This window comes from Apium graveolens, chromosome 9 (assembly GCF_009905375.1).
Source record: "Apium graveolens cultivar Ventura chromosome 9, ASM990537v1, whole genome shotgun sequence".
Classification (NCBI taxonomy): Eukaryota; Viridiplantae; Streptophyta; class Magnoliopsida; order Apiales; family Apiaceae; genus Apium; species Apium graveolens.
In genome coordinates this window covers 200,858,423-200,884,580 of record NC_133655.1, presented here as the reverse complement: position 1 = coordinate 200,884,580, position 26,158 = coordinate 200,858,423, and the positions used below count along the sequence as shown (strand labels likewise).

Here is a 26,158-nt window from a genome sequence, read left to right as displayed (position 1 = left end):
CCAATGAGGATAACAGTGCTAGATGTTGACCTAGTAATCCTTAATATACTAAGATCCCATGTTTGAAGTAATTGTTTATGTGGAAATCTTTTAACACAAGCAAATTCTGATATTGAGCTTAGTTAAAGTTTACTTTGTGTATCTTGTTACTAAGTCAAAAACTAGAATAGTGCTTCTCATCTGTTAAGTTCTGATGTTGGTAAATCTGATGGATGTACTAAGTGCTGATAAGCCTCACTTATCAAAAGAAAAAGAAATGAAAAGAAAATAAAAATCAGGTACTCCTTTGAGATCTAGAGTAAAAATGTGGAAGGGACGACCCAAATGCATTGCTGGTATTAAGTTATATGCATTAGAAAAGCAAAATAAAATTTTCTTGGTGACTTTTCACATTTTCTGATTACTGGAGAAATACACTGATAATATCATAAATTCTGATAAGCAGTCGTAACTCACTTACACTGAGAAGCCACTGTAAAATGGAATTTCAAAAGATGCATAAAATGAGCACAAAACAGTTGAGGTGGACTCATGCATGAACTCATTCTATAGTAGACTTCAGAATAATGACAGATTTTGAGCAAAGTTCTTAGTTATGTATTATTTTTAAGATGTACTGAAGTGAATCAGACTTTAATCTTTATCTGATATTTAGCCTACTGCACACACATACACTCCATATGAATGATAAAAATTACTGTGGTGATAAATGTTATTTTAGATGAACAAGTTAAGTGTCAGTTGCATAAATTCTAATGACAAGTTATGATGGAAATTCTGATGATTAAGTTCTGAAGAAACGAAATCAGTATTTGTGTAAAGAATTACAGAAATAGACATTCACTTTTTGAGTTAAGGAGCCATGTTCTGATGACTGTTAAGTTCTGATATAAGTCTAAGTTCTGATATTAAATCCTGATTCTTTACTTGACTTATTTGTGGTTAAATTTGAAACAGTCATATTTAAAATCAGAATATGTTTGGGTGAGATATAAACAGTCAACATAATTTGGGTTAGTGGTACTCATATATGCACAATAATTTTTACTTGTTTCGTGTGCTCATTAACTCCTGTTTTAAGCTTCCAATGGCTGTCATTATTACTCATCGGTTTAGGGAGATGAGGCTTTACTTCTTTTTGTTTCATTTTCCATCCATCTCTTGGTCTTCCCGTGTTTATATAACTGACCAATAATCCTTCAGTAAAAATCAATTCTTTCTTGTCTCAAACAATGACTCAGTTTGGTTGGTTTTACTGCTATGGCTCAGACAAGGTGACTATCTGGAACAATGGAGTTCCAACTCGTTATCCTATAAACAATATTCCTTCTAATCTCTGGATTCAATTTCCAGAATTCATTAAAAATGACTTGTTGACTGTTCAAAGAGATCTCCATCTCCGTTCTCTTCGTCAGCAGGAGAGAATCATTCGTCTTGCTATTCTTTTTATTGAAGATAGGAAGAAGAATTAATTGCTATCCTCCTGTTTCTCTTCACTGTCAGCTTTGTCAGTCTTTTAGACTAGGACTAAGGCTGTTGATGTTAGGGATTCTAGACTAGGGAAATTTTGTAATTTTCTGCATGTAATTTAAGTTTCATGAAATGTATTCATTTGATATATTAATAAAATTTTACTTTATTGCAAGATTTTGTCTCTGAGTCATTTCATATTCTGATGACCTTTTTTAAATTCTGATAATAGCCATGTTTTTGATGACTTTTAAATTCTGATAATAATCAAGTTCTGATGCTGACGTGGCAGTATTTATTTACTTGGTTAATTTTTGGTCATTACTTGAACGGTTATATTTTCCAGAATATTGGTTTATGAGAGATAAAGCAGTAATAATCATTTATTTAGTGGGAACAGTTTTTTTTTAAAAAAAGCTGAACATGCAAAGTAATAATTGCTTATTTACCGTGCCCATTAACTTTTGCCTTAACTGCTGCATGTCTTACAGGTGTAAAGGTCTGTTCCACTCCCTATTAACTGTTGTCATGTGGGGTGTCTAAGTAAAAGAGATAAAAGACTTTTAAATCTTTATTTTCATTTTTATTCTACTCTCTCTCTTTTCTTATTCTCTCTCACTTTTTCTGACGGTTTCTTTACAGACATTTTATCAAACACCTTACAGGCAATTTTATTTTTCACTTATTTCTCATGGCACCCAAGGATTTAATTGTTGATAGAGCCAAGTTTGTACCAAAAAACTATGATGCAATCTTGAACAAGGCTGAAGCTCCATCAGATTTGCACTTTGTGCAAGATTACTTGGTAAATAGTGAGATTGAGTATGCTTTGACCCAACCTCCAACTATTTCAAGCCAACAAGTTCTGACGTTTTGGCGGACTGGGCATTTTGATGATGGTGGTGCTACTGGTACTTTAAGCATCGTATTTGAAGTAAATGATGTTGAGCATGTGGTTACTCCTGGAGCATTTCGTAAAGCTCTTCACTTGCCAGAAGGCTGTACATTCTCAACAGTGGAGGACCCTGTTCTACAGCAGCTCATGGTCAGTTTGGGCTATGAGAAAAGTTTGGGAAAGCTTGGACAATTGAAAAGAGCAAATATCAGGAAGGAATGGAGCTTTTTCTTCGATTGTATCACTAAGGCATTCGCCAATAAGTGCTCCAACTTTGATGCCATTCCAATCATGAGTCAACAAATCGGGTATGCTCTTCTTCATCACACTCACTTTGATTTTGCAAGTGCTGTGTTAGGTTTCATAGGGGATAGGATGACAGAGGATAGGAATGTAGTATACTTTGCTAGATTCTGTCAGCTTATATATTCTTTTTGTTGTGCTGATGAACCCCAACCTACCACTGATTTAATTCCACCCTTTAAGCTTGTAAAAAGGGCTTTTAATGACTTGTTAAATGCTGAAATAAAGAAACAAGTGGTTAGACCCTTACAGATACCTCAGTCTATAAAATAGATCCTGGTAAATGCTGATCCTCAAACCTACACATCTGTTTACCCTGATATTCAACCCACCAGCACATCCAAGCCACCACAACAGCCATCAGAACATACCATAACTACACTTCAAACTTCTCAACCTCAACCTACTCAATCCTCCATCAGGACATATTTCAAACCATCACAGACATCTCAACCTTCACCATCAGCACATCCTGTGAGGCATTCATCTTCAAAACCCAAGAGGACAAAGACTGTACCTCAGACACAACAGAAGAGAAGGAGGATTGTTCTGAGAGATGAGTCAGATAGTGAGGAACAGGTTCCAATATCAGAACCTGTTGTTATAGAAGCTGAGAAGATTACTTCTCAGAAAGATACTAAAACTGGGAGTTCTAGGCTTCTCAAAAGGCTTAGAAAGATGTATTCTGATGAAGCTCCTAAAGTCTCTCCACCTTCAAAGAGACTCAAGAAACAAAGAGCTAACAGGGACACAGCTGAGTCAGTTTCAGAGGATGAGAAAGCAGCAGCTAAGGAAGGAGATCAGGAATCTCTGATCTCAAAGGAGCCAATTGTGATTGAATCCCTTCCTTCTACACAGCCAGAATTTGCTGAAGCTACTGAATTTACATCTCCATTGTCACCAATTCAGGAAACTGCTCAAGACAGAGTATCTACACCACCTGTGTCTCCTATAAATGATCCAGCACATACTGAAGACCCAGGTACAAGTGCTGAGATTGATATTCATAACCTGATTGTGCCTGAGGTTTTGTACTTGGAAGCTCCACCAGCTCAAATCACTCTACCAACATCACCAATTCTAGATGTTGATTTTAATGAAGATATTCCTACTACACCAATTCTAAATCTGGATGATGAAAATCAGATTTTAGGTGAGCATCAAGGTTTGGCTGTTGATCAAAACTTAGTTGGAGATCAGCACTTAGAGGATGATGTTGAAGCCTCAATAGCCTCTCATACTGTTCTTTTATCAGAGGATGTTGACTCTGTAAATTCTGATACTGATAATGATGAAGTTACTCGTGAAGCTGCTGCCACTATAGATGCTGATGCAGCTGGTCCATCTGGACATGCACCTCAACAATCTCCTTCAAAAGCTGATCTTATTAAAAAGTTTGTAAGAGGAGATGCACCAGTACCTTGGAGTGAAACTCCTAGAGGACAGGAGTGGACTAAGGAATGGAACAAAGTTGATTTTGTTCCTTCTTCAACTATACTTGCTGAGCACTTGGAAAAAGCTGATGAGATGCTGGTCAATGATGATTTCAAGGCACAACTAAGGGTTACTACACTCAGTACAAGGCACCTTCAAGGTCAACAATCTGTAACTCAGGCCAAGGTAGACAAGATTCAAGAATCCTTAAATCAACAAGATATGGTTGCCAAGATGGACAAGAAAAGGTTTTTCAAACCTACTTTTGACAAAATTGAGTACATTGAGCAAACCCAGGAGAAGCAATAGGCTCAGATTGATGAAATTTTGAAGAATCAAGCTTCTCAGCAATCTCAACTCAATGAAATCCAATCTTCAGTGGAATTGCTTCTCTCTCTTCTTTTACCCGCTGATGCCAAAAAGGTGGAGAATGTAATTAAGTCCAAATGCAAAACTGTTAAGACACTGAAGGGAAAGGATGATGAAAAAGATGACCAGGGAAACTCTGGAATGGGTAGAGGTCATGGTCAAAGTAAAGGTTTTTCATCAAGCAAAGCTGGAACTACAAGTCAAAGAACATGTTCTGATACTGGGAGAAGAATAAGTTCTGATACTGGTGAAAGGATAAGTTCTGATGAATATCTGGAACTTGATGAGGAAATTTTAAGACAGTTATTTCTGAAAGAAAATCCAGGATTGGACTTTGAGAGTCTAAAGGAAGAAGAAGCTAGACTTAAGTTAGAAAAAGTCAACTCCAAATCTAAAGCTTCTGTTATTGAAAAGAAACCTCCTAAGGCTAAAGGCATTATGATAAAAGAAAGGACAAATCCTGAGACAACCAAGGCCAAATCACAAATGGAAATAGATCCAAGGTCCAAGGGCAAAGAAAAAGTTGGTGAACCTATAAAGGTTTATGTGTCTGCTATGGATGAAGAAATATCTGATGAAGATGCTAATCTTACTCTAATTTCAAAGATGATTTCTCAAACAACCTCTAACATGGCTCAAGTTGTTCAGAGTCAAGATATAGTATGTTCTGATATGACACTGAAGCAAGCAACCTCTGACATAGCTCAAGTTGGCTTGATATCAGAAGATAAGTTAAAGGAAACCTCTGACATTGCTCATGTTAAACCCTCAAAGTTACTCCTACCAGGATTCACCAAAGCTAGACAGACTCAACCTGTGAAGACTGCATCAAGTGGTTTTGAAGAAAGAGCGGTTACATGAAAAAAAGTAAGAGATAAATCTGGATTGGGTAGTGCTGATGAAAGAAGAATACATAACATAACCAATGATCCAACTTCTTCAAGTGAACCAGGTGTTGGAGCAACTCCTGAAAGATTGAATCAGCTTGAATCTGTACAGATGGTTTACCATATATTTTTGAAAGAACACATCTTGTTATATTTTATAACAGATGGAAGGGTATACCATATTAGGCAGAATGCTATACCACTGAAGTATTTTGAGGAACTAGAACATGTTCAATTCCTACTTCAAGTGAAGAACAGATTAACAGATAGTGCTGCAAATTATTTGAAGACTCAAATTCAGAGACAGAAGAAGCTTTACTCTGTAATGTCTGACAGCACATATTGTCCCAAGTACAGAGATCACAAGGGTGATATTGTCAAGATGAAGCCTAACTCTGCAAAGATTATAACTACCTTTTTGGGTTATAAGGCTGTGGAATTCAATCTTGAGTCTGACAAGGCATATTTGATCAGACTAGATCAGGATATAAGAAAAGCTAGAATAAATGATCTCAGGGCTGCTATCTTTCAAATTGGTGAAGATACAGTTGAATTGAAGAATGCTAAAAGGAGGATGATTGATGAACTTAAATATGCTGAGAGATATTTGTTAAAGAACTATCTTAGAAGAACTCCTGATATCAAAGAGATCAGTATTTGAAGCCAAGTCAAAGATCTACAACTGCATAAATTCTGATGTGTATACAGACTGAAGCTATTATCAGAAGTTAAAGATGGTAAAGCTTTAAGGACTGTAAGTTGTAGTTATCTAGTCAAATTCTCATGCATTTGTACTTAATGTTTTTGACATCATCAAACATCTGTTGAACTTGTATATTATGCTAATTTACAAGTTGGGGGAGATTGTTAGATATATTTGATAATGTCATGTGTAATATGATTTGGGTTTAGTTTTCAGATCTTACTTAATAGGACAAATCAGTACTTATATTTGATAAGTTATTATTTATTGTAACCCTAGCAGCTCTCGAGATAATTTGTTCATCACTGAGAGAGGATAGTTCCATATTGTAACAGAGTTTATTGTGTTGAATAAAATCTATTTTCTGTTACTTGAGTTCTTATATTTGATTTGATTGTGCTAAACACTGTATTCAGCCCCCTTCTACAGTGTGTGAGACCTAACACCTTCATCACAACTTCTTTCATGATTGGATTAAGCCTTCTCTGTTGCTCAATAGTAGGCTTACTACCCTCCTCTAGAGGAATTTTATGCATGCAATAAGAAGGGTTGATTTCCATAATATCTGCTATAGTCCATCCAATTGCCGATTTGAACTCTCTCAGAATTCTTAAGAGTTTTTCCTCATCACTACCTGAAAGGTCATATGTAATAATAACCAGAAAAGTAGATGCATCGCCTAAAAAGCATACCTTAATTGTTCAGGCAATAGTTTAAGCTCAAGTATAGGGGCTTCCTCAATGGATGGCTTGAGGCGCGTTGGAGATTTGTTCAGCTCCTCCATTCCAAGAGATTCAAAAGGCATATCCATCTTCCGCTTCTAGGGAGAAGCATTCAGATATTGCAACTGCTCATCACCTTCATCATCTTTACTATATGAATTCCCCAACAAGGCCTTTTCTAAGGCACCAGACCTTAGCAATTGATCAAGTTCTGAAGTAACCACAGAATCGACCAACTCCACTTTTAAGCACTCCTCATTTTCAGTGGGGAATTTCATGGCATTGAACACATTAAAAGTCACATCCTGATCCAGCACTCGCATAGTAAGCTCACCCTTTTGCACATCAATCAAGATTCGGCTAGTAGCCAAGAATGGTCTTCCAAAGATTATGGGAATCTTCTTATCCTTCTCGAAATCAAGAATTACAAAATCAGCAGGAAATATGAGTTTATCAACCTTGAACAAAACATCCTCCACAATGCCTCGTGGGTATGTAATAGAACGATCGGCCAACTACAAGGTCATATAAGTAGGCTTTGGTTCAGGTAAGTCCAACTTCTTGAAGATTGACAAGGGCATCAAATTGATGCTAGCTCCCAAGTGATATAAGCATTTTTCAAATGATACTTTTCCAATGGTGCAAGGAATAGTGAAGCTTCCAGGATCTTTGAGCTTCGGAGGCAACTTCTGTTGCAGCACAACACTGCATTCCTCCGTGAGAGCAACGGTCTCTAAGTCATCAAGCTTCACTTTCTGCGAAAGAATACCTTTCATAAACTTCGCATAATTAGGCATATGTTCAAGAGCTTTAGCGAAAGGTATGTTGATATGAAGTTTCTTGAACACCTCCAGAAACTTCTCAAATGGCCTATCCAGTTTTTTCTTCTACAGCCTCTTAGGAAAAGGAGGTGGAGGATAGATCTACTTCTCCCCTGTATTACCCTCAGGAGGAGTGTGTTCAACAGTAGTCTTCCTTGGTTCCACTTTAGCTTCCTTCTACACTTCTTCTTCAGCCACAGCTTCTTCATCCGAAACTTGAGAGTGTTCAGGATTCACAACCTTCCCAGACCTCAATGTAATTGCCTTTACCTACTCCTTAGCTTCCCTCTTTCCTGGCACTTCAGTGTCACCAGGGAGCGTACCGGGTTAACGATTTAGCAAGGCATTGGCAAATTTGATTTTCCAAGGTCTTGATAGAAACCGCTTGCCTTTTGCACATGAGCCTCAACTCCTCCAATTCAGATTTTTCATTAGACTGCTACAACTGGAGTTGTTGCCTTGGTGCATATTGTGGTTGCTGAAAACCAGGAGGGTTGTACTACTTTTCTGGATACTGCTGATAAGGCTGTTGAACCGCATTCTGAGAATTGCTCCAACTGAAGTTGGGATGATTGCGGTTGTTGGGATGATAGGTGGATGGCATAGGCTGCTGCGACATCTGAAAGTTGCTCACAAACTGAGCTAAATCACTAGAAATAACGCACTACTCCGTCTCATGCGCACCAGCACAAAGCTCACAGACACTAGTGATCTGATTAACTCCAATACTCCATAATTAGCAAAAGGATCCACCTTCATCGTCAAAGCCTTGAGATGAGCAGCTATAACAGTAGCTGCATCTAACTCTAGAATTCCTGCTACCTTGCCTTGAGTTAGTCTCTGAGAGGGATTTTGGTATTCATTAGCAGCCATCAGTTCAATCAATTCATAAGCTTCATCGTAGCTTTTAGCCCATAAGGCTCCTCCTGATGTTGCGTCAAGCATGACTCTAGAAGTAGCACCCAATCCATTATAGAAGCAATTAATGATCATCCAGTCAGGCATCCCATGATGAGGACACTTTCGAAGCATCTCTTTGTAGCGATCACAAGCCTCACATAAAGATTCTCCAGATTGTTGAGCAAATTGAGTAAGTGCATTTCTGATTGCAGCAGTCTTCTCCATAGAAAAGAATTTAGTTAGGAACTTTTGAGCCAGATCCTCCCATTTGGTGATAGACCCTGATGGTAGAGAATATAACCAGCACTTAGCTTTATCCCGCAGAGAGAATGGGAAAAGCCTCAACTTAATAGCATCTTCAGAAACTCGATTGAACTTGAAAGTATCGCAAATCTCGATGAAATCTCTGATGTGCATGTTGGGGTCTTCTATCGGAGAACCCCCAAACTGAACAGAGTTCTGTATCATCTGAATCGTGCTCAACTTGATCTCAAGGGTATTAACTGAGATGGCTGGTCCGACAATGCTAGACTGAATATCATTAATCTTAGGTTGAGAGTAATCCATCAAAGCCTTCAGATTCGCTTATGGTTCTCCCATTGCAATAAGAGCCTCTTCTTTAACTTTCTCCTCGACAAGAACTTCCTCGAAAACTTCCTTAGCAACTACGACTTCTTCCTCAGCTTGATCCAGGGTTCTCTTACGAGACCGAGAACGCATATGCAAACACGCTCGCTAGAGTACCTGAAATACGACAAGGAAATAAGTAAGTAACAATGTCCGAGTTAATGAACTTTAACCACCACTGATGATAAATACATAAACTACAAATTAACACCGATCCCCGGCAGCGGCGCCCAAAACTTGTTAGGAAGAAAACACGCGCTAATATTCACGCAAGTATACGTGATCGCAAGTAATACAAAATTAATTCTAGTTCGTTCCCACAGGGATTGGTTTAGTTAATTTTAATCAACAGACTTATGTAACAATGGTATGGTTATTATCCAATGCTAAGACGAATAACAAATTGAGGTTGTTTTAACTACGTTTAACTAAGAGATTATACTAAAGAATATCAACTAAGAGATTAAAGAGGCTTGTTTTACTATATAACACAAACATGGGATTCTAACTTCATTAAATACTTCATTTAATAGCCTTTTTGTTTTTAACCTTAGCATGCAATGATGATGATACTAATCAGATAACACGAAACTGATAAATGCCAACTTTCGTTGTACGAATACCATACTACCAGACATCCACAAAAGACATAGAAGCTGAATAGACATGAATTATATTGAGACCCTATATGTCTATAGAATTTGATAACATAATGGTTTAATGCACAAATTATCTATCTTGATTACATAGGGCAAGTAAGATGGTTAAAATTACCTACGAATCATGCATATCAAATACATGAACCTATGCTGGCATGACAAGTTTTAAACCCCTAAATTCACTTTCGCTTCATTAGAGATTAACACGCTATCTTATAAGTTCGCGACGCTCATAAGACGAATAAGCATAACCAATACTAGGATATCATACAATCACCACATACTAACGCATCGAAATAAATTAATTAAAGAAATCCATAAATAAATCCATTAGAACCCCACGATAATGATTGTCCCATGATCGGACTCATCATCAACGTGGGTTCCGATGAAAGTATGGTATAATAAACATAGTCTTTATACTGAATAATTAATAAACCAAGTACGTAACATAAGAGTATAGGTTCACAAGCAAGAAAACTAGCATCCAAAGTTACAACTTAAAACAAAGAATCACAAGAATAAATTAGATCCTCTTCTCCTTGGTTGAATTGCGCTCTATGATCTTCTTACGCCTTCTTCTTAAGCTCTGGTATGTCTTGTTATCAAAAACGATCATAAGTTATAGTAGCCCATGCAGATTAGAAGTCTTTCGGATCAAAATCAGAGTAGAAACGGGATTCCTGGAATTCGACCCGGCGCGCGGGCACGCTGCACTTCTGTAATCCTAGCACGGGCGCGCTGACTCTCTGGAGAAAATCATAACTTCTATTTTTCTTGTTGGTTTGAGTTGGTCTTTTCACTAGCAATATTCTTGACACATTCCTAACACCATATTAGCATCAAAATAATGCCAAATCACCTGGATCTTTTATTTATGCCTGAAATACAAAAACACTACAAAAACACATCAAATACACAAATAACTTGAGTACAAAACATCGAATCAAGCCTTTATAGAGCATTCTAAGTGGACATGAATGCCACTTAACAATATCCTAAAGACAGCCCTCATCACACCGAAGGGTACGTACGCATACATCAAAATCCCCTTCGGACTGAAGAATGCAAGGGCAACCTTTCAGCGTATGGTCAATAAGGCCCTCAAGGAACGAATCAGACACAACATGGAATGTTATGTGGATGAAATGATTGTTAGGACACTTTTTCATGACCATGCCGAAGACCTCTGAGAATGTTTTGAAACTTTAAGAAAAAATAGCATGAAGATTAATCCGAGCAAGTGCACATTTGGAGTGGCTAGGGGGAAGTTTATGGGATACATGGTAAGTGAACGAGGCATAGAAGCTAACCCATAAAAAATAAAAGCAGTAATAAACATGGAGCCCCCGAAGTGCATCAGGGACATTCAGAAGTTAACGGGCCGATTGGCAGCACTTCGGCGCTTCATTTCGAGATCGGCCGAAAAAGCACTCCCCTTCTTCGCTGTGCAGAAAGGTTCAAAAAAGTTTGAATGGGGACCCAAATTTCAGACGGACTTCGACCAAGTAAAAGAATACTTTACTAAGGCCCCTTTGTTGATGAGGCCAGACCCGAATGAGATGCTTTAGCTTTACCTATCCGCGTAAGACCAAACTCTGGGGGCTATTCTAGTAAAGGAATATGAAGATAATCAGCATCCTGTTTTCTTTGTATCTCACATGCTTAAAAATGCTGAAACCAGGTACCCCAACGCTGAGAAGTTAGCATATGATTTGGTCATGGCTACCCGAAAATTGTGACATTATTTTCAAGGAACAACAGTCCAAATTGTGACCGACCAGCCACTCAAGAAACTTTTTACAAGAATAGAGGCTTCAGGAAAGGTGGTCGCCTGGGCGATTGAGTTGGGCAAGTATGATTTGGAGTATGTTCCGAGAAGGTCCATTAAAGTGCAAGCCCTATCCAATTTCATTGTAGAATGCACCTTTTTAGGGCAAAATGACTTGATGCCCGAAGAACAGTTAATTTCGCAGCCAGGAAAATGGAACCTCTTCGTCGACAAGTCAGTGGCAGGGTCGAAGTATGGAGTAGGCCTCATCATATCCTCTCCCGATGGTTTTGAAATATGCCAGACTATTTGGTTCACATTCCCCCTCACCAATAATGAGGCCAAATATGAAGCCTTACTAGCTGGGATGAACTTGGCGAAGAATCTGGAAGCAAAACATCTAAGGGTATTTAGTGATTCCATGCTGGTAGTAAAATACTTTTCTAGAGAATGTGAGCAGAGAGATCCTAAGACCGGAGCCTATGCTACCAAGCTAGGACAGTTATCTTTGTCTTTCCAGTCTTTTTTCTTTCCAGTCTTTTGAGTTGAGTCAAATTGTCAGGGAAAATAACAGCAGGGTTGATACACTGTCCCGTCTGGCATCGACCGAGACTTAGAGTCTTACTAGTTCGATTTATCTTACTGAAGTGAAGATTCCTTCGATTGATAAGAAGTAGTGTATGGAAATTCACCAAGTGATAACGTGGATGACCCAATCCTAGCCTTTTTGGAGAAGGGAACGTTGACCCTAAGTAAAAAAGAAGCGCAGAAAGTCAGGTACAGAGCGGTCAGCTACACAATCATAAATGGGAAACTTTATAGAAGGTCGGCCTCATCCCCTCTCCTTCGTTTCCTGGATACGGAAGAGCAGAAGCTAGATCTAGAGATGGTCCATTCGGAAAGCACCTTTCTGTAAGGGCTTTGGCCTTCAAGATTCTCTGACAAGGCTTCTACTAGTGGACCCTAAAAGCCGATGCACACCAGTAAGCAAAGAAGTGCGAACAATATCAGCTATTCAGCCCCATTCTGAAGCAACCCTCAGATGAGATAACTTCAGTCTTAAGTCCAATCCCTTTTGTCATGTGGGCAGTAGACATTGTGGGAATCCTTCCAACTAGTACTAGGCAGGTGAAGAATTGCATTGTGGCCATCGACTATATGACCAAGTGGGTTGAAACCCGTCCCTTAGCCACCATAACCGAAGAAGCAGCGATGAATTTCATGCTAGAGTAGGTCATACTGAGGTTTGGAATACGTATGTGTCTCGGGCAATGACACTCAGTTTATCGGAAATAAGTTCAGAACTTCCTTGCACCACTTCGGAATTCAGCAGAAGTTTAGCTCTATGGGTCACCCTTAAGGCAATGAGGCAATTGAGGCTGCAAACAAAATTATCTTTGACGAAATTAAGAAAATATTGGGAGAAGCTAAAGGTCTCTGGGCCGAAGAGTTACCTTGGGTTTTATGGGCTTCCCGAACGACACCAAGATTGTCCACGGACGAGACTCCATTTAGGTTAGCATATGGAATAGATGCCCTCCTCCCGGTCAAAGTGGGCCTAGAATCCTATCGAACAGAAGTCTTCAACATTGAAAGCAACGAGGTCGGCCTGAGAACCAATATAGATCCTAGAAGAAGAAAGGGAAGCAGCTCACCAAAAAAATCTGAAATATCAACTACAGGCCGCCCTATACTATGACTCAGACGTGAAAAAGCATAACTTCTTTGTCGGCGACTAGGTAATAAGAAACTAGCTACATCCATGTCTACTAAACAAGGCAAACTTCAGCCTAGTTGGAAGGGCCCCTATTCGGTCTCTGAAGTGATTAGGCCGGGAACATACAAACTGAAAGCCATGGAAGGAGAACCTATCAAAAATGCTTGGCATGCTTCTAGGCTCCGAATTTTTTTCCAGTAAGCTCGTTCGAACCCCTGCTAGCCTATTTCAGTTTATTTAATTTTGTCATTTAATTCAATATCACAACTTAAACTCCCTAAATGAGAAGCATGTATGACATTGTATAAACTCTTTTTTCTGAATGAAAGTTATATGTTTCCAATTTTCATTTTCATTTAGCACTGAATGATAAATTTCTAGTTATATATCTTTTGAAGCTAGAATTATAAACCTTCGGATAGGGGTAATAGTCCATCCAAAATATTAGTGATCTGAAGGCATGCATCTTATTTAAAATTTTTACTAAGGCCCATAATTGAGGCCGGAGAAGTAATTAGAAATTTTAAATTTTTTTACTAAGACCCAAAGTTGAGGCCGAAGAAGTTAAAACTTTTAAAAAAAATTTTAAGGCCCAAAGTTGAGGCCGAAGAAGAATTTTTTTTAAAAATTTCACTAAGGCCCAAAGTTGAGGCCGAAGAAATAAAAACTTTTTAAAATTTTACTAAGGCCCAAAGTTGAGTCCAAAGAAGTAAAAACTTTTCAAAATTTTACTAAGGCCGAAGAACTAAAACTTTTTAAACTTTTACTAAGGCCCAAAGTTGAGGCCGAAGAAGTAAATTTTTTTAAAAAAATTAAACTAAGGCCCAAAGTTGAGGCCAAAAAAACTTTTCAAATTTTTACTAAGGCCCAAAGTTGAGGCCGGAGAAGTAAAAACTTTTCAAAATTTTACTAATGCCTAAAGTTGAAGACGAATAAATAAAACTTTTCAAAATTTTACTAAGGCCCAAAGTTGAGTCCGAAGAAGTAAATTTTTTAAAAAATTTTACTAAGGCCCAAAGTTGAGGTCGAAGAAGTAAAAACTTTTCAAAATTTTACTAAGGCCCAAAGTTGAGGTCGAAGAAGTAAAAAATTTTCAAAATTTTACTAAGACCCAAAGTTGAGGATGAAGAAGTAAAACTTTTCAAAATTTTACTAAGGCCCAAAGTTGAGGCCGAAGAAGTAAAAAATTTCAAAATTTTACTAAGACCCAAAGTTGAGGATGAAGAAGTAAAACTTTTTAAAATTTTACTAAGGCCCAAAGTTGAGACCGAAGAAATAATTTTTTTTAAAATTTTACTAAGGCCCAAAGTTGAGGTCGAAGAAGTAAAAAAAATTCAAATTTTTATTAAGGCACAAAGTTGAGGCCGAAGAAATAAAAAAATATATATAAATAATAATAAAAGATGCTAAGAAGCACCAAAGATGCATCAAGTGAAATTATATTATATGTTACAAGCCCGAAGGCAGACCAGCAAATCAGCCCGAAGGCAGCAGTAGTCTAGCCTGAAGGCAATAAGTTTAAAACTGTTAAAATTAATAAAAAATTACATCATTCGGAGAGGTCTTCGTCTGGGTCAGGAAAAATGACCAAAGGCGCGTCATCGTCAGCCTTTTTAACAGAATCTTCCATGCTGACATCCAACAGAAGCTTTTAGTCCCATCCTTTGTCGGAAGCCCGAATGACGGCTTTGTCGAAGCCCATCTGGAAGCAGCTTTCCTTCATCTGCTCCAACTTCTTTTTCTCCTTTCGGAGCATCTTCCTGGAAGCCTTCAGCTGAGCATTACTCTACTCCATGCGTTTCTTCAGATGAGACACCTCCTCTTCCAAGTTCTGTTTATCAATGGCCTAGGCCGAACTTTGACCTTCAGACACCTCCCTCGCTCTCTACTCCCGCCCAAGCTCCTCCTCGGCCTTGGTTACCCTGGCTTCGAGCTGGCTTGTCACCTTCATCTGAGCTTGAGCATCCTAGACCTTGTCGGCTATAGCAACCGGCCAAAGAACAACCTGACATAAAAATAAGAGAAGGAAAATAAATATAAGTCAAGGCTAGTACTAAAAAAATAAAGAGTCATGACCAAATGGTAAAGATAAAGAAGAAAGAGAGTGAAACATACCAAGGAAAACCGAGCCATCAGCTCAGTGTAAGCCTCAGGAAGATCCACCATAGCATAAACTTGTTGGTCCTTCGGCAGCATGAGACCACGATAGAGATCGGGCCCGACTTCCCTAGCCAATTTTATTGTAGAATGCACCTTTTTAGGGCAAAATGACTTGATGCCTGAAGAACAGTTAATTTCGCAGCCAGGAAAATGGAACCTCTTCATCGACAAGTCAGTGGCAGGGTCGAAGTATGGAGTAGGCCTCATCATATCCTCTCCCGATGGTTTTGAAATATGCCAGACTATTCGGTTCACATTCCCCCTCACCAATAATGAGGCCAAATATGAAGCCTTACTAGCTGGGATGAACTTGGCAAAGAATCTGGAAGCAAAACATCTAAGGGTATTTAGTGATTCCATGCTGGTAGTAAAATACTTTTCTAGAGAATGGAGCAGAGAGATCCTAGGACCGGAGCCTATGCTACCAAGCTAGGACAGTTATCTTTGTCTTTCCAGTCTTTTGAGTTGAGTCAAATTGTCAGGGAAAATAACAGCAGGGTTAATACACTGTCCCATCTGGCATCGACCGAGACTTAGAGTCTTACTAGTTCGATTTATCTTACTGAAGTGAAGATTCCTTCGATTGATAAGAAGTAGTGTATGGAAATTCACCAAGTGATAACGTGGATGACCCCAATCCTAGCCTTTTTGGAGAAGGGAACGTTGACCCTAAGTAAAAAAGAAGCGCAGAAAGTCAGGTATAGAGCGGCCAGCTACACAATCATAAATGGGAAACTTTATAGAAGGTCGGCCTCATCCCCTATCCTTCGTTTCCTGGATACGGAAGAGCAGAAGCTAGATCTAGAGATGGTCCATTCGGAAAGCACCTTTCTGTAAGGGCTTTGGCCTTCAAGATTCTCTGACAAGGCTTCTACTAGTGGACCCTAAAAGCCGATGCACACCAGTACGCAAAGAAGTGCGAACAATATCAGCTATTCAGCCCCATTCTGAAGCAACCCTCAGAAAAGATAACTTCAGTCTTAAGTCCAATCCCTTTTGTCATGTGGGCAGTAGACATTGTGGGAATCCTTCCAACTAGTACTAGGCAGGTGAAGAATTGCATTGTGGCCATCGACTATATGACCAAGTGGGTTGAAACCCGTCCCTTAGCCACCATAACCGAAGAAGCAGCGATGAATTTCATGCTAGAGTAGGTCATACTGAGGTTTGGAATACGTATGTGTCTCGGGCAATGACACTCAGTTTATCGGAAATAAGTTCAGAACTTTCTTGCACCACTTCGGAATTCAGCAGAAGTTTAGCTCTATGGGTCACCCTTAAGGCAATGAGGCAATTGAGGCTGCAAACAAAATTATCTTTGACGGCATTAAGAAAATATTGGGAGAAGCTAAAGGTCTCTGGGCCGAAGAGTTACCTTGGGTTTTATGGGCTTCCCGAACGACACCAAGATTGTCCACGGACGAGACTCCATTTAGGTTAGCCTATGGAATAGATGCCCTCCTCCCGGTCAAAGTGGGCCTAGAATCCTATCGAACAGAAGTCTTCAACATTGAAAGCAACGAGGTCGGCCTGAGAACCAATATAGATCCTAGAAGAAGAAAGGGAAGCATCTCACCAAAAAAATCTGAAATATCAACTACAGGTCGCCCTATACTATGACTCAGACGTGAAAAAGCGTAACTTCTTTGTCGGCGACTAGGTAATAAGAAACTAGCTACATCCATGTCTACTAAACAAGGCAAGCTTCAGCCTAATTAGAAGGGCCCCTATTCGGTCTCTGAAGTGATTAGGCCGGGAACATACAAACTGAAAGCCATGGAAGGAGAACCTATCAAAAATGCTTGGCATGCTTCTAGGCTCCGAATTTTTTTCCAGTAAGCTTGTTCGAACCCCTGCTAGCCTATTTCAGTTTATTTAATTTTATCATTTAATTCAATATCACAACTTAAACTCCCTAAATGAGAAGCATGTATGACATTGTATAAACTCTTTTTTCTGAATGAAAGTTATATGTTTCCAATTTTCATTTTCATTTAGCACTGAATGATAAATTTCTAGTTATATATCTTTTGAAGCTAGAATTATAAACCTTCCGATAGGGGTAATAGTCCATCCAAAATATTAGTGATCCGAAGGCATGCATCTTATTTAAAATTTTTACTAAGGCCCATAATTGAGGCCGGAGAAGTAATTAAAAATTTTAAATTTTTTTACTAAGACCCAAAGTTGAGGCCGAAGAAGTAAAAACTTTTAAAAAAAAATTTAAGGCCCAAAGTTGAGGCCGAAGAAGAATTTTTTTTAAAAATTTCACTAAGGCCCAAAGTTGAGGCCGAAGAAATAAAAACTTTTTAAAATTTTACTAAGGCCCAAAGTTGAGTCCAAAGAAGTAAAAACTTTTTAAAATTTTACTAAGGCCGAAGAACTAAAACTTTTCAAACTTTTACTAAGGCCCAAAGTTGAGGCCGAAGAAGTAAATTTTTTTAAAAAAATTAAAGTAATTTTTTTTTAAAAAATTAAACTAAGGCCCAAAGTTGAGGCCAAAAAAACTTTCCAAATTTTTACTAAGGCCCAAAGTTGAGGCCGGAGAAGTAAAAACTTTTCAAAATTTTACTAATGCCCAAAGTTGAAGACGAATAAGTAAAACTTTTCAAAATTTTACTAAGGCCCAAAGTTGAGTCCGAAGAAGTAAATTTTTTAAAAAATTTTACTAAGGCCCAAAGTTGAGGTCGAAGAAGTAAAAACTTTTCAAAATTTTACTAAGGCCCAAAGTTGAGGCCGAAGAAGTAAAATATTTTCAAAATTTTACTAAGACCCAAAGTTGAGGATGAAGAAGTAAAACTTTTCAAAATTTTACTAAGGCCCAAAGTTGAGACCGAAGAAATAATTTTTTTTAAAAATTTTACTAAGGCCCAAAGTTGAGGTCGAAGAAGTAAAAAAAATTCAAATTTTTATTAAGGCACAAAGTTGAGGCCGAAGAAATAAAAAAAATATATAAACAATAATAAAAGATGCTAAGAAGCACCAAAGATGCATCGAGTGAAATTATATTATATGTTACAAGCCCGAAGGCAGACCAGCAAATCAGCCCGAAGGCAGCAGTAGTCTAGCCTGAAGGCAATAAGTTTAAAACTGTTAAAATTAATAAAAAATTACATCATTCGGAGAGGTCTTCGTCTGGGTCAGGAAAAATGACCAAAGGCACGTCATCGTCAGCCTTTTTAACAGAATCTTCCATGCTGACATCCAACAGAAGCTTTTAGTCCCATCCTTTGTCGGAAGCCCGAATGACGGCTTCGTCGAAGCCCATCTGGAAGCAGCTTTCCTTCGTCTGCTCCAACTTCTTCTTCTCCTTTCGGAGCATCTTCCTGGAAGCCTTCAGCTGAGCATTACTCTACTCCATGCGTTTCTTCAGATGAGACACCTCCTCTTCCAAGTTCTGTTTATCAATGGCCTAGGCCGAAATTTGACCTTCAGACACCTCCCTCGCTCTCTGCTCCCGCCCGAGCTCTTCCTCGGCCTTGGTTACCCTGGCTTCGAGCTGGCTCGTCACCTTCATCTGAGCTTGAGCATCCTAGACCTTGTCGGCTATAGCAACCGCCCAAGGAACAACCTGACATAAAAATAAGAGAAGGAAAATAAATATAAGTCAAGGCTAGTACTAAAGAAATAAATAGGCATGACCAAATGGTAAAGATAAAGAAGAAAGAGAGTGAAACATACCAAGGAAAGCCGAGCCATCAGCTCAGTGTAAGCCTCAGGAAGATCCACCGTAGCATAAACTTGTTGGTCCTTCGGCAGCATGAGACCACGATAGAGATCGGGCCCGACTTCCCTAGCCGATACAGGATCTCTCGTCACAATGGAGTGTGAGGAGAGTACCCCTCATTTTGGGACATAGGTCTCAATGACGTTACCGTCATGAGCCCTTCCTCTTTTCCGAGGGTCAGCCAATTCCTTTGAAGCATTCGGCCGAGTTTCGCTGGTCAACTCTAGGGAAGGAGTAGGAGAGTGAGAAGGTGAATGAATAGGCACCTGAGTGTCGGCGTTCTCAGGGCGAGAAGTGCTAGCGGTAGCCCTCTCCAAGACAAGCGTTTTTTCGGCCTTACGTTGTTTTCAACATTGCTTGTCGGGAAGACACTACAAAAATAAAAAAATAAAAAAAAAACAAATAAAATATCAGATACTGAAGTCATGAGAAGCAGTGGATTTATACTAGTAAAATAGCAGAAGAAGAAAACAAGTAAAGCATGCGAGGAGGACAGAAAGGCGTTACCACTACCTCATAGGGAGAACAGCCAATCCATGTCCTGACTATCAGTTAACGGCACTTTGGGAACATCCAAAGGCTCCAATTTATCATAATCTATGGCCTCCTCTCGCTTGAGGTCGGGCATCTTCAGCCGAGTTGGTTCGACCTCACGCCGAATTCCAAACTCTACTAAGTAAATTCAGGAAATAAAACACCAGTGTGTATGAATTTTCTTATTATAAGATTTGGTGAAACACCAGTCCCCTTGGCCAGCTCTTCGTCCAATAGTATAGAAAACCGGGCTTTTCTCGTTTCTCCGGAAGTTTTAGTGGAACCAGAACAACCAGGTTGAAGGTTTGATCTTCGCCTTCAAGCATCGGCTTTGGAAGCTGTTGATGTGGATAAATCTGTTCGGATCCATCTGAGAAAAAGCAATCTTCATCTACCTAAATAGAATCTTCACCAGCTTTATAAGGGGGACACGGAAGCCGCATTTAAAGGCGGTTTCGGAAATCTCGATGCCAGTCTCCACAACTCGAAGGGATGGGAGGGGTATTGAAAATTTGATCTGAACCCTTTTGTTGATAGAGATGATAAGCCCCCTTCCGAATTTGATATTTTTCTTAGAATGTTTTTATGTCAGAAGTCCTCAGTTGCACGGGGTTGTTAGCAGTTGGGAAAGAAGCGATATCGCTAAAATGGGTCGGACCACTTGGTACCGAAGGCCCTCTTGCGTAGAGCCGATCCATAATCCTGCATCCGAAAATGAGGAAAGGTTAGCCGTGTACTCGGATTACATAACTGAAGGAAAAAAGACTAAAAAACGAAGACCGAGTACAACATGCCATGATCGGTTTGAAGAAGGAGATTGAAGGTTCATTCGTAGGTACTTGGGGGATCAGCCCCCGAAGTATGTTCCAGGGCTTGGACATTACAAAGAACGTTCAATATCAGCCTCCAAAGTATTTTCCAGGGCTTGGACATTCCGAAGAACGTTCAAGACCCATAACACACCTGCATGCCATCTTTAAATCCCAACAAGTACATAAAAGGCTGAAAGGAAATCTGGGGAATGGCTCCCGAAGACTGTTCCAAGGCTTGATTATACTGAAGCATGTTTAAACTATGCAACAGTCCCACGTTCCCTCTTTAAGTCCCTCTAGACCAAAAACAAAAAAAAAGAGGAAAAAAGGAGAAAGAGGCCAAGGAAAAAGTAAAAACTTCTCCCTAATCCTAGCCTAAAATATCCAAAAACACTAATCAAAGGCTAAACCTCCTAGAGATACAGACTAGCGGGGAAAACCAATAAAACTCAACATGCATACAAGAGAAATCAAAAGACGAAACTCTAAAATAAAAGATTCACTTACTTGTATTCAAATTTATCAAAGCCGGATATAGTGGTTACGAAAACTTAGACTTGGAATTGCCCGTGTTGATGGGAGTTTTTTTTGCTCTGAAAATATGGAGTTGAGCTTAGAGGGAGATGAAAAATGAAATGGAAAAGGAGGAGGAGTATATATATTGTTCCAGGGGTACGACATTTAAGTCGATTGGTTTAAGAAACATAGGATTTAAAACCAACGGTTGAGATTATAGACGTTTGAGATTCAACAGTTCCTTCACTGTCCAAAGATCTTTGGGAATCCTTAAGACTAGGGTTTATTTGATAATTGGTCGTTGGGCTGAAAAGATTGGGCTTCACCCAGACATCCCCCTTACTGAAGCCCAGGGACATGTTGGGAGCCCATCTTTTTAGGAATATTAAGTCAGCTTAGGCTGATGAAGATTAGAATCGTTCATGGACCGAAGTGTGTCTGTCCTATTGAAGCGAAGGTGGAATGGCCCAATTTAGACGAAGACGTGGTCTATCAACCACAACGTCCATCATTTAATGGAACTGACCGATAACTCCGGGGGCGTAACGTTAACATCCAGGTTATATACATGATAAAGATAATTTCATCAAAACACACTCAGATCACATTATTATCTTGTATTCCGAATTATCCATACCAAAACCAGTAAACCTATTCTCACACCAGAGGTGAATCAGGGGATCATCCCTTGCATTATTCTCTTTGCAGGTCGAAGTCTATTCATTTGGACGAAGACTGAGTCGGCAAAAAAGTGGTTATAACAATATGTTTTAAGTTGTTCTAAAATCGGTCGAGTTGTCCAAGTAATTTAGACGAGTTCTTGGAAACCGGAGTTCAACCGACCGGATTTAAGCAAATACTAGGATAACGAAAACGAGCTTTTGAAAAATTGATAAAAAATGTAGGATTTTGAAAACGTAACCGGGTAAGACTGATTTATGACTTTTATAACCTTGATATTATCACACGAATAAAATATAAAAAAGGTTTGTCGATTTTTTCAATTTGAGAATAGCAGCTACCAGTATTATCAACTTTGCTAAGAACGGTCGGTTCCCAGGTACGTAAATAATAAAATGGGGTTAAATATCAAGTAGGTCACTTACTGCATCCAAATGTATCAAGTGAGTCACTGATTACAAAACTGACTCAAATAAGTCATTCATTTGAAAATTTGTATCAAAAATATCATTCTATCGTTAGTCGAAATTCTTAAAAGTATTATATATTGAGTTTCGCATATTTTTTATGAATGATATTACATCCAAATGAAAGATTCTGAGTTCTAGTAATTTAGATAATTTTTTTAAATATTTTAAAAAATTATCTACTATTTACTTTTATTTAAATCAAATAAAATAATCAAAAAATTAAAAATAAATAATTGATAAAATTTTAAAAATCTAACAATCTATACTCTATTATAATAGACGAAATATTAAAAGTTTGGTAGTCGGTCTATCGGTATCAGCTAAAATTACTTAGCTACCCTTATTTAATTATTTTTATTCAAATCAATTATTCTAATTCAACGTAGCCACGTGAAGGAAATCCTTTCAACAAAACAACTCTCCTCGTCTCATTAGCACCCGAGAGACACGTTGTGGGAGAGTAAATCTTTAATACCAGTTCAATCTCTGGTAAATTCTTAGTTGTAGCTTGGTCCCTTAAATTCTAATTATTAAAATTTTAAAATTAAATTCATGATTAGATATAATTATCGTATCGGAGGTTATGTTCCTTTTTGATGAGTAGTTCGCTCCAGGAGCCCACCCCCTCGAGAGCAGGATGCCGGCCGAGATGGAGCTGGTAGTAATAATTATTATATAGATTAGTTCAAGATTTGAATGTTATCAATAAGTTTAATAATTTTATATTAATATATTCTAATTAAAACGCATGACCTGTTTAACCGGACCTGCTATATATATTTGAGAACCTGTTTACTGGATCAGTTTATTAACTTATTAAAGTCTACGCATTATAAATAATTATTATAATATAATGAAAAAATATTATACTTATTCAGGTATATTTACACTTTTAAAAAACATAATTAATAAAATATTAAAATAAAATAATTTAATAACAATTATTTTAAACAACCGTGCATCACACGGGTTTTAGGCTAGTATTATCTAAAATAGTAGAACTCGAAACATTTCATTTGGACGTAATATCTTTCATAAAAATGTGTGAAATTCAATATATAATAGTTTTAAAAATTTCGAATAATAATAGAGTGATATTTTTCATACATATTTTTAAATAAGTGACTCTTTTGAGTCAGTTTTGTAATTAATCACTCAATATATTTGGTCGCAGTAAGTAACCTAATGGATATTTAACCCTAATAAAATGTTCATTCATTTTTAGTAGTTTATACAATTGTTTGATAGTGTAATCAAACATACGTTACCTACACTATGCAGTATGCACTACTGAAGGTACATGTAGATGCAATTTTTCATCATATTATTATACTAAGTTACTAAATACCCAACCTATACTAGTGAATTTAAACTGGTAACTGAGGTTGAAGATTGTCTTCTGTACAACTCAATAATGTATTCACAATAAATTTCATATCTGGCCTTGCTTCAGCATTTTCCAGCAAAGCTAGATTAGCCAAATCGATCAAAACCTTGAGTTGCTCCAAATCTGCAGCACTTTTTAGCTTAGGATCCAACAAGCCTACCAAAACATCCACATTCTGATTTTTCCGACAATCCTCTGTCCACTCCGCTATTGTTGTTGAGCCTTGTAACGATTTTAAACCAGTGACAAGTTCGAGTAAAATTACTCCAAAACTATAAACGTCGCTCTTTGGTGAAAGTAAGCCTGTGTTAAGATAATTTGTGTCCACATAGCCTAGTGAACCTTTAATTGTAGTCGGCGTCAGGGGTGCGGTTTGAATGTCATGTCCTAATTTACATAGTCCAAAATCTGCAAGTTTTGCGTGATTGTTGTTGACAAGGAGAATGTTGGATGATTTGATGTCACGGTGGATTACTGGAGGGTCAGCGACTGTATGGAGATAATCGAGAGCTCGTGCAATGTCTAGAGCAATGCTCACCCGGTTGGACCATGTGAGTATGCCTCTGCATTGGCCTTGCTGTGTATGCATTCTATCAAAAAGGCTTTTATTTGGGACATATTCTAACAATAGAAGTTGTTCACCTGCTTCAATATTAGAGCAAGAAATTGTTAGAGAACAGAAATGAACCATTGAATTATCTCTCTGAGTGAAATGAACTGGTAACTGAAACAAATAAAAATGACAGGTAGAACAAATATGTCAACATGTAAACTTAATAGATTAATTTAACACAAGTGATGCAAGGACTAAACAAGTACTTGGCATGCCTTGTTCCAAGCAAAACCCCATCATTCCCACCAAATTAGGATGTGAGATTCTAAGCAGAATAGAGACCTCATCCAAAAACATTTTCTTGCTGCCTCCTCTATCCTCCATGACACGCTTCACTGCTGCAAATCTTCCATCCTCAAGCTGTGCAAGATACACAAAAGACGTCGCACCAACGCCAATCCTTATCCGAAAATCTCTTGTTGCTTCCTTCAATTCTTCGAACGTATAAGTTTTGACTACACTAGAGAAACCACTAATAACTATGGACTTACCATCCTCCTTCTGATCATGACTTTCAGATTTTTGATAACAACTATTTTCTTCCTGATCTTTATTCTCTAAATACACCGCCCATCTCCTTAAGATGATGGTGATAATTATAATCAGTATAATTGCACCGATTATGAACAAATTTCTTCTGTTAGTGCTTAGGAAGCCAGAAAACATGGTGATAATGCTTATACACCTATAGCACAATATCGACGACTTCCTTATATTTATTCAAGAATGAAGGTGATTAAGAGATCAGTATGATCAAATGCCAAGAGACAGTACAAGTTATGTCAGAATATAAAGATCCATGTATTTGGAATACAGTCATCAGAGAGTTTAAGCTGCTGTTGTTTGTCTTGTTAAGCATGAGAATAATTTGTACTTGAGGTCTCAATTTTGTCCTAATATTCCATGTATAATTTATAAAATGGAAACTTATGGCGTCTTATACATGGAGATTTATGGACATTAACACTTCTCTTTAGAACGAATTATAAAATTAACATTCGATATGAAAAGATTGTAATTTAATACAATCAGTGTGTTTGTTTATCAGGCCTTGCTGATGTCTTTGTAATCTTTCGACATTTAGTTGGACTCTGACACTAATACAACTAGTTAAAAGCTTACCATACACAAAGCTAATTTTGAAAATGCTCAGATTATATGTTAAGGGTTTTTTTTTTCATGTGAGGTGTTGCTACAATATTAAGCAAACTTGTTTTCCAATACAGTGTGGTAGAATGTTTCTGAGGCACAACTACATATTCTTTTAACAAGAATGCATCCAAATTTTCTGAACTCAGACGCTTGATTCTGTATGTAGGAAGGTACATGGGAGCAAATTCCTACGTACATGGCCTTTTTTCTTGAAATTACTAAATCCTATTTTTTGTAACTACAAATATTAATTTGCTTTATTGAATTACTCTAACACATAGGCTTAATAAGTTACTGTTATAATTTTATGTTTGTAGTATTCATGCACAATTAATAAAAAGAAATGACAAGTGTTGGTTGATTAAGATGCATACAAATTTATGGAAATGATCTTAATTGGTGAAACCAGAAAGTCTCTTCTTTCCGGAAATTTCATTTAAACAAGATGGAATCTTTTTAATTAAGCTAACTTTGCAAGGTCTAAGCATCTTATGCATTTTCTGAGAAATCCCAGAACTATCATCAATGACGTGATTGAAGCATTTAATCTGAATCAGAGTTTCGGGATGGTGATATAAATCTTATGGAATAGAGATGGTCTTTGCCACCTGAAAAAATTTCAAATGCAGAGTGCAGACCATGGTATTAGTTTGCAATACTACATTACTGCAGACACCAAGACACGGATAAGGTTATGGGACTTCATGGGATTTTCTGATCCAAACTACAGAATATGCAGCATAATTTCTTAACCTTATCATTTTCAGAGAAACTAGGATTTATCCAAGTCTATCTAACTTCACGGGACTTCATGGGAGCTCAGTGCTA

At 38.0% G+C, this 26,158-nt stretch overlaps 1 protein-coding gene and 1 non-coding gene across 2 annotated transcripts; one reads left to right on the top strand and one right to left on the bottom strand.

Annotated features, from left to right (window-relative positions):
- Positions 1–8,607: 8,607 nt before the first annotated feature.
- LOC141688632 (small nucleolar RNA R71) lies at positions 8,608–8,714 on the top strand. Its single transcript, XR_012562065.1, has one exon. It is a non-coding gene; the product is annotated as a small nucleolar RNA R71 (small nucleolar RNA).
- A 14,831-nt stretch (positions 8,715–23,545) lies between these two features.
- On the bottom strand, positions 23,546–24,844 carry LOC141685864 (calmodulin-binding receptor-like cytoplasmic kinase 2). The gene is made up of 2 exons (XM_074490942.1): positions 24,394–24,844; positions 23,546–24,207 (listed from the first exon to the last, which is right to left on the bottom strand). The coding sequence occupies exons 1-2, from the start codon at positions 24,842–24,844 to the stop codon at positions 23,546–23,548; spliced, it is 1,113 nt and encodes a 370-aa protein (XP_074347043.1).
- Between the last annotated feature and the right edge of the window lie 1,314 nt (positions 24,845–26,158).

Coding starts and splice junctions, on each gene's coding strand:
- LOC141685864 (XM_074490942.1), bottom strand. CDS start 24,844: ATGTTTTCTGGCTTCCTAAGCACTAACAGAAGAAATTTGTTCATAATC. Junction 24,208..24,393: donor GGGGTTTTGCTTGGAACAAG/GCATGCCAAGTA, acceptor ATATTGAAGCAG/GTGAACAACTTCTATTGTTA.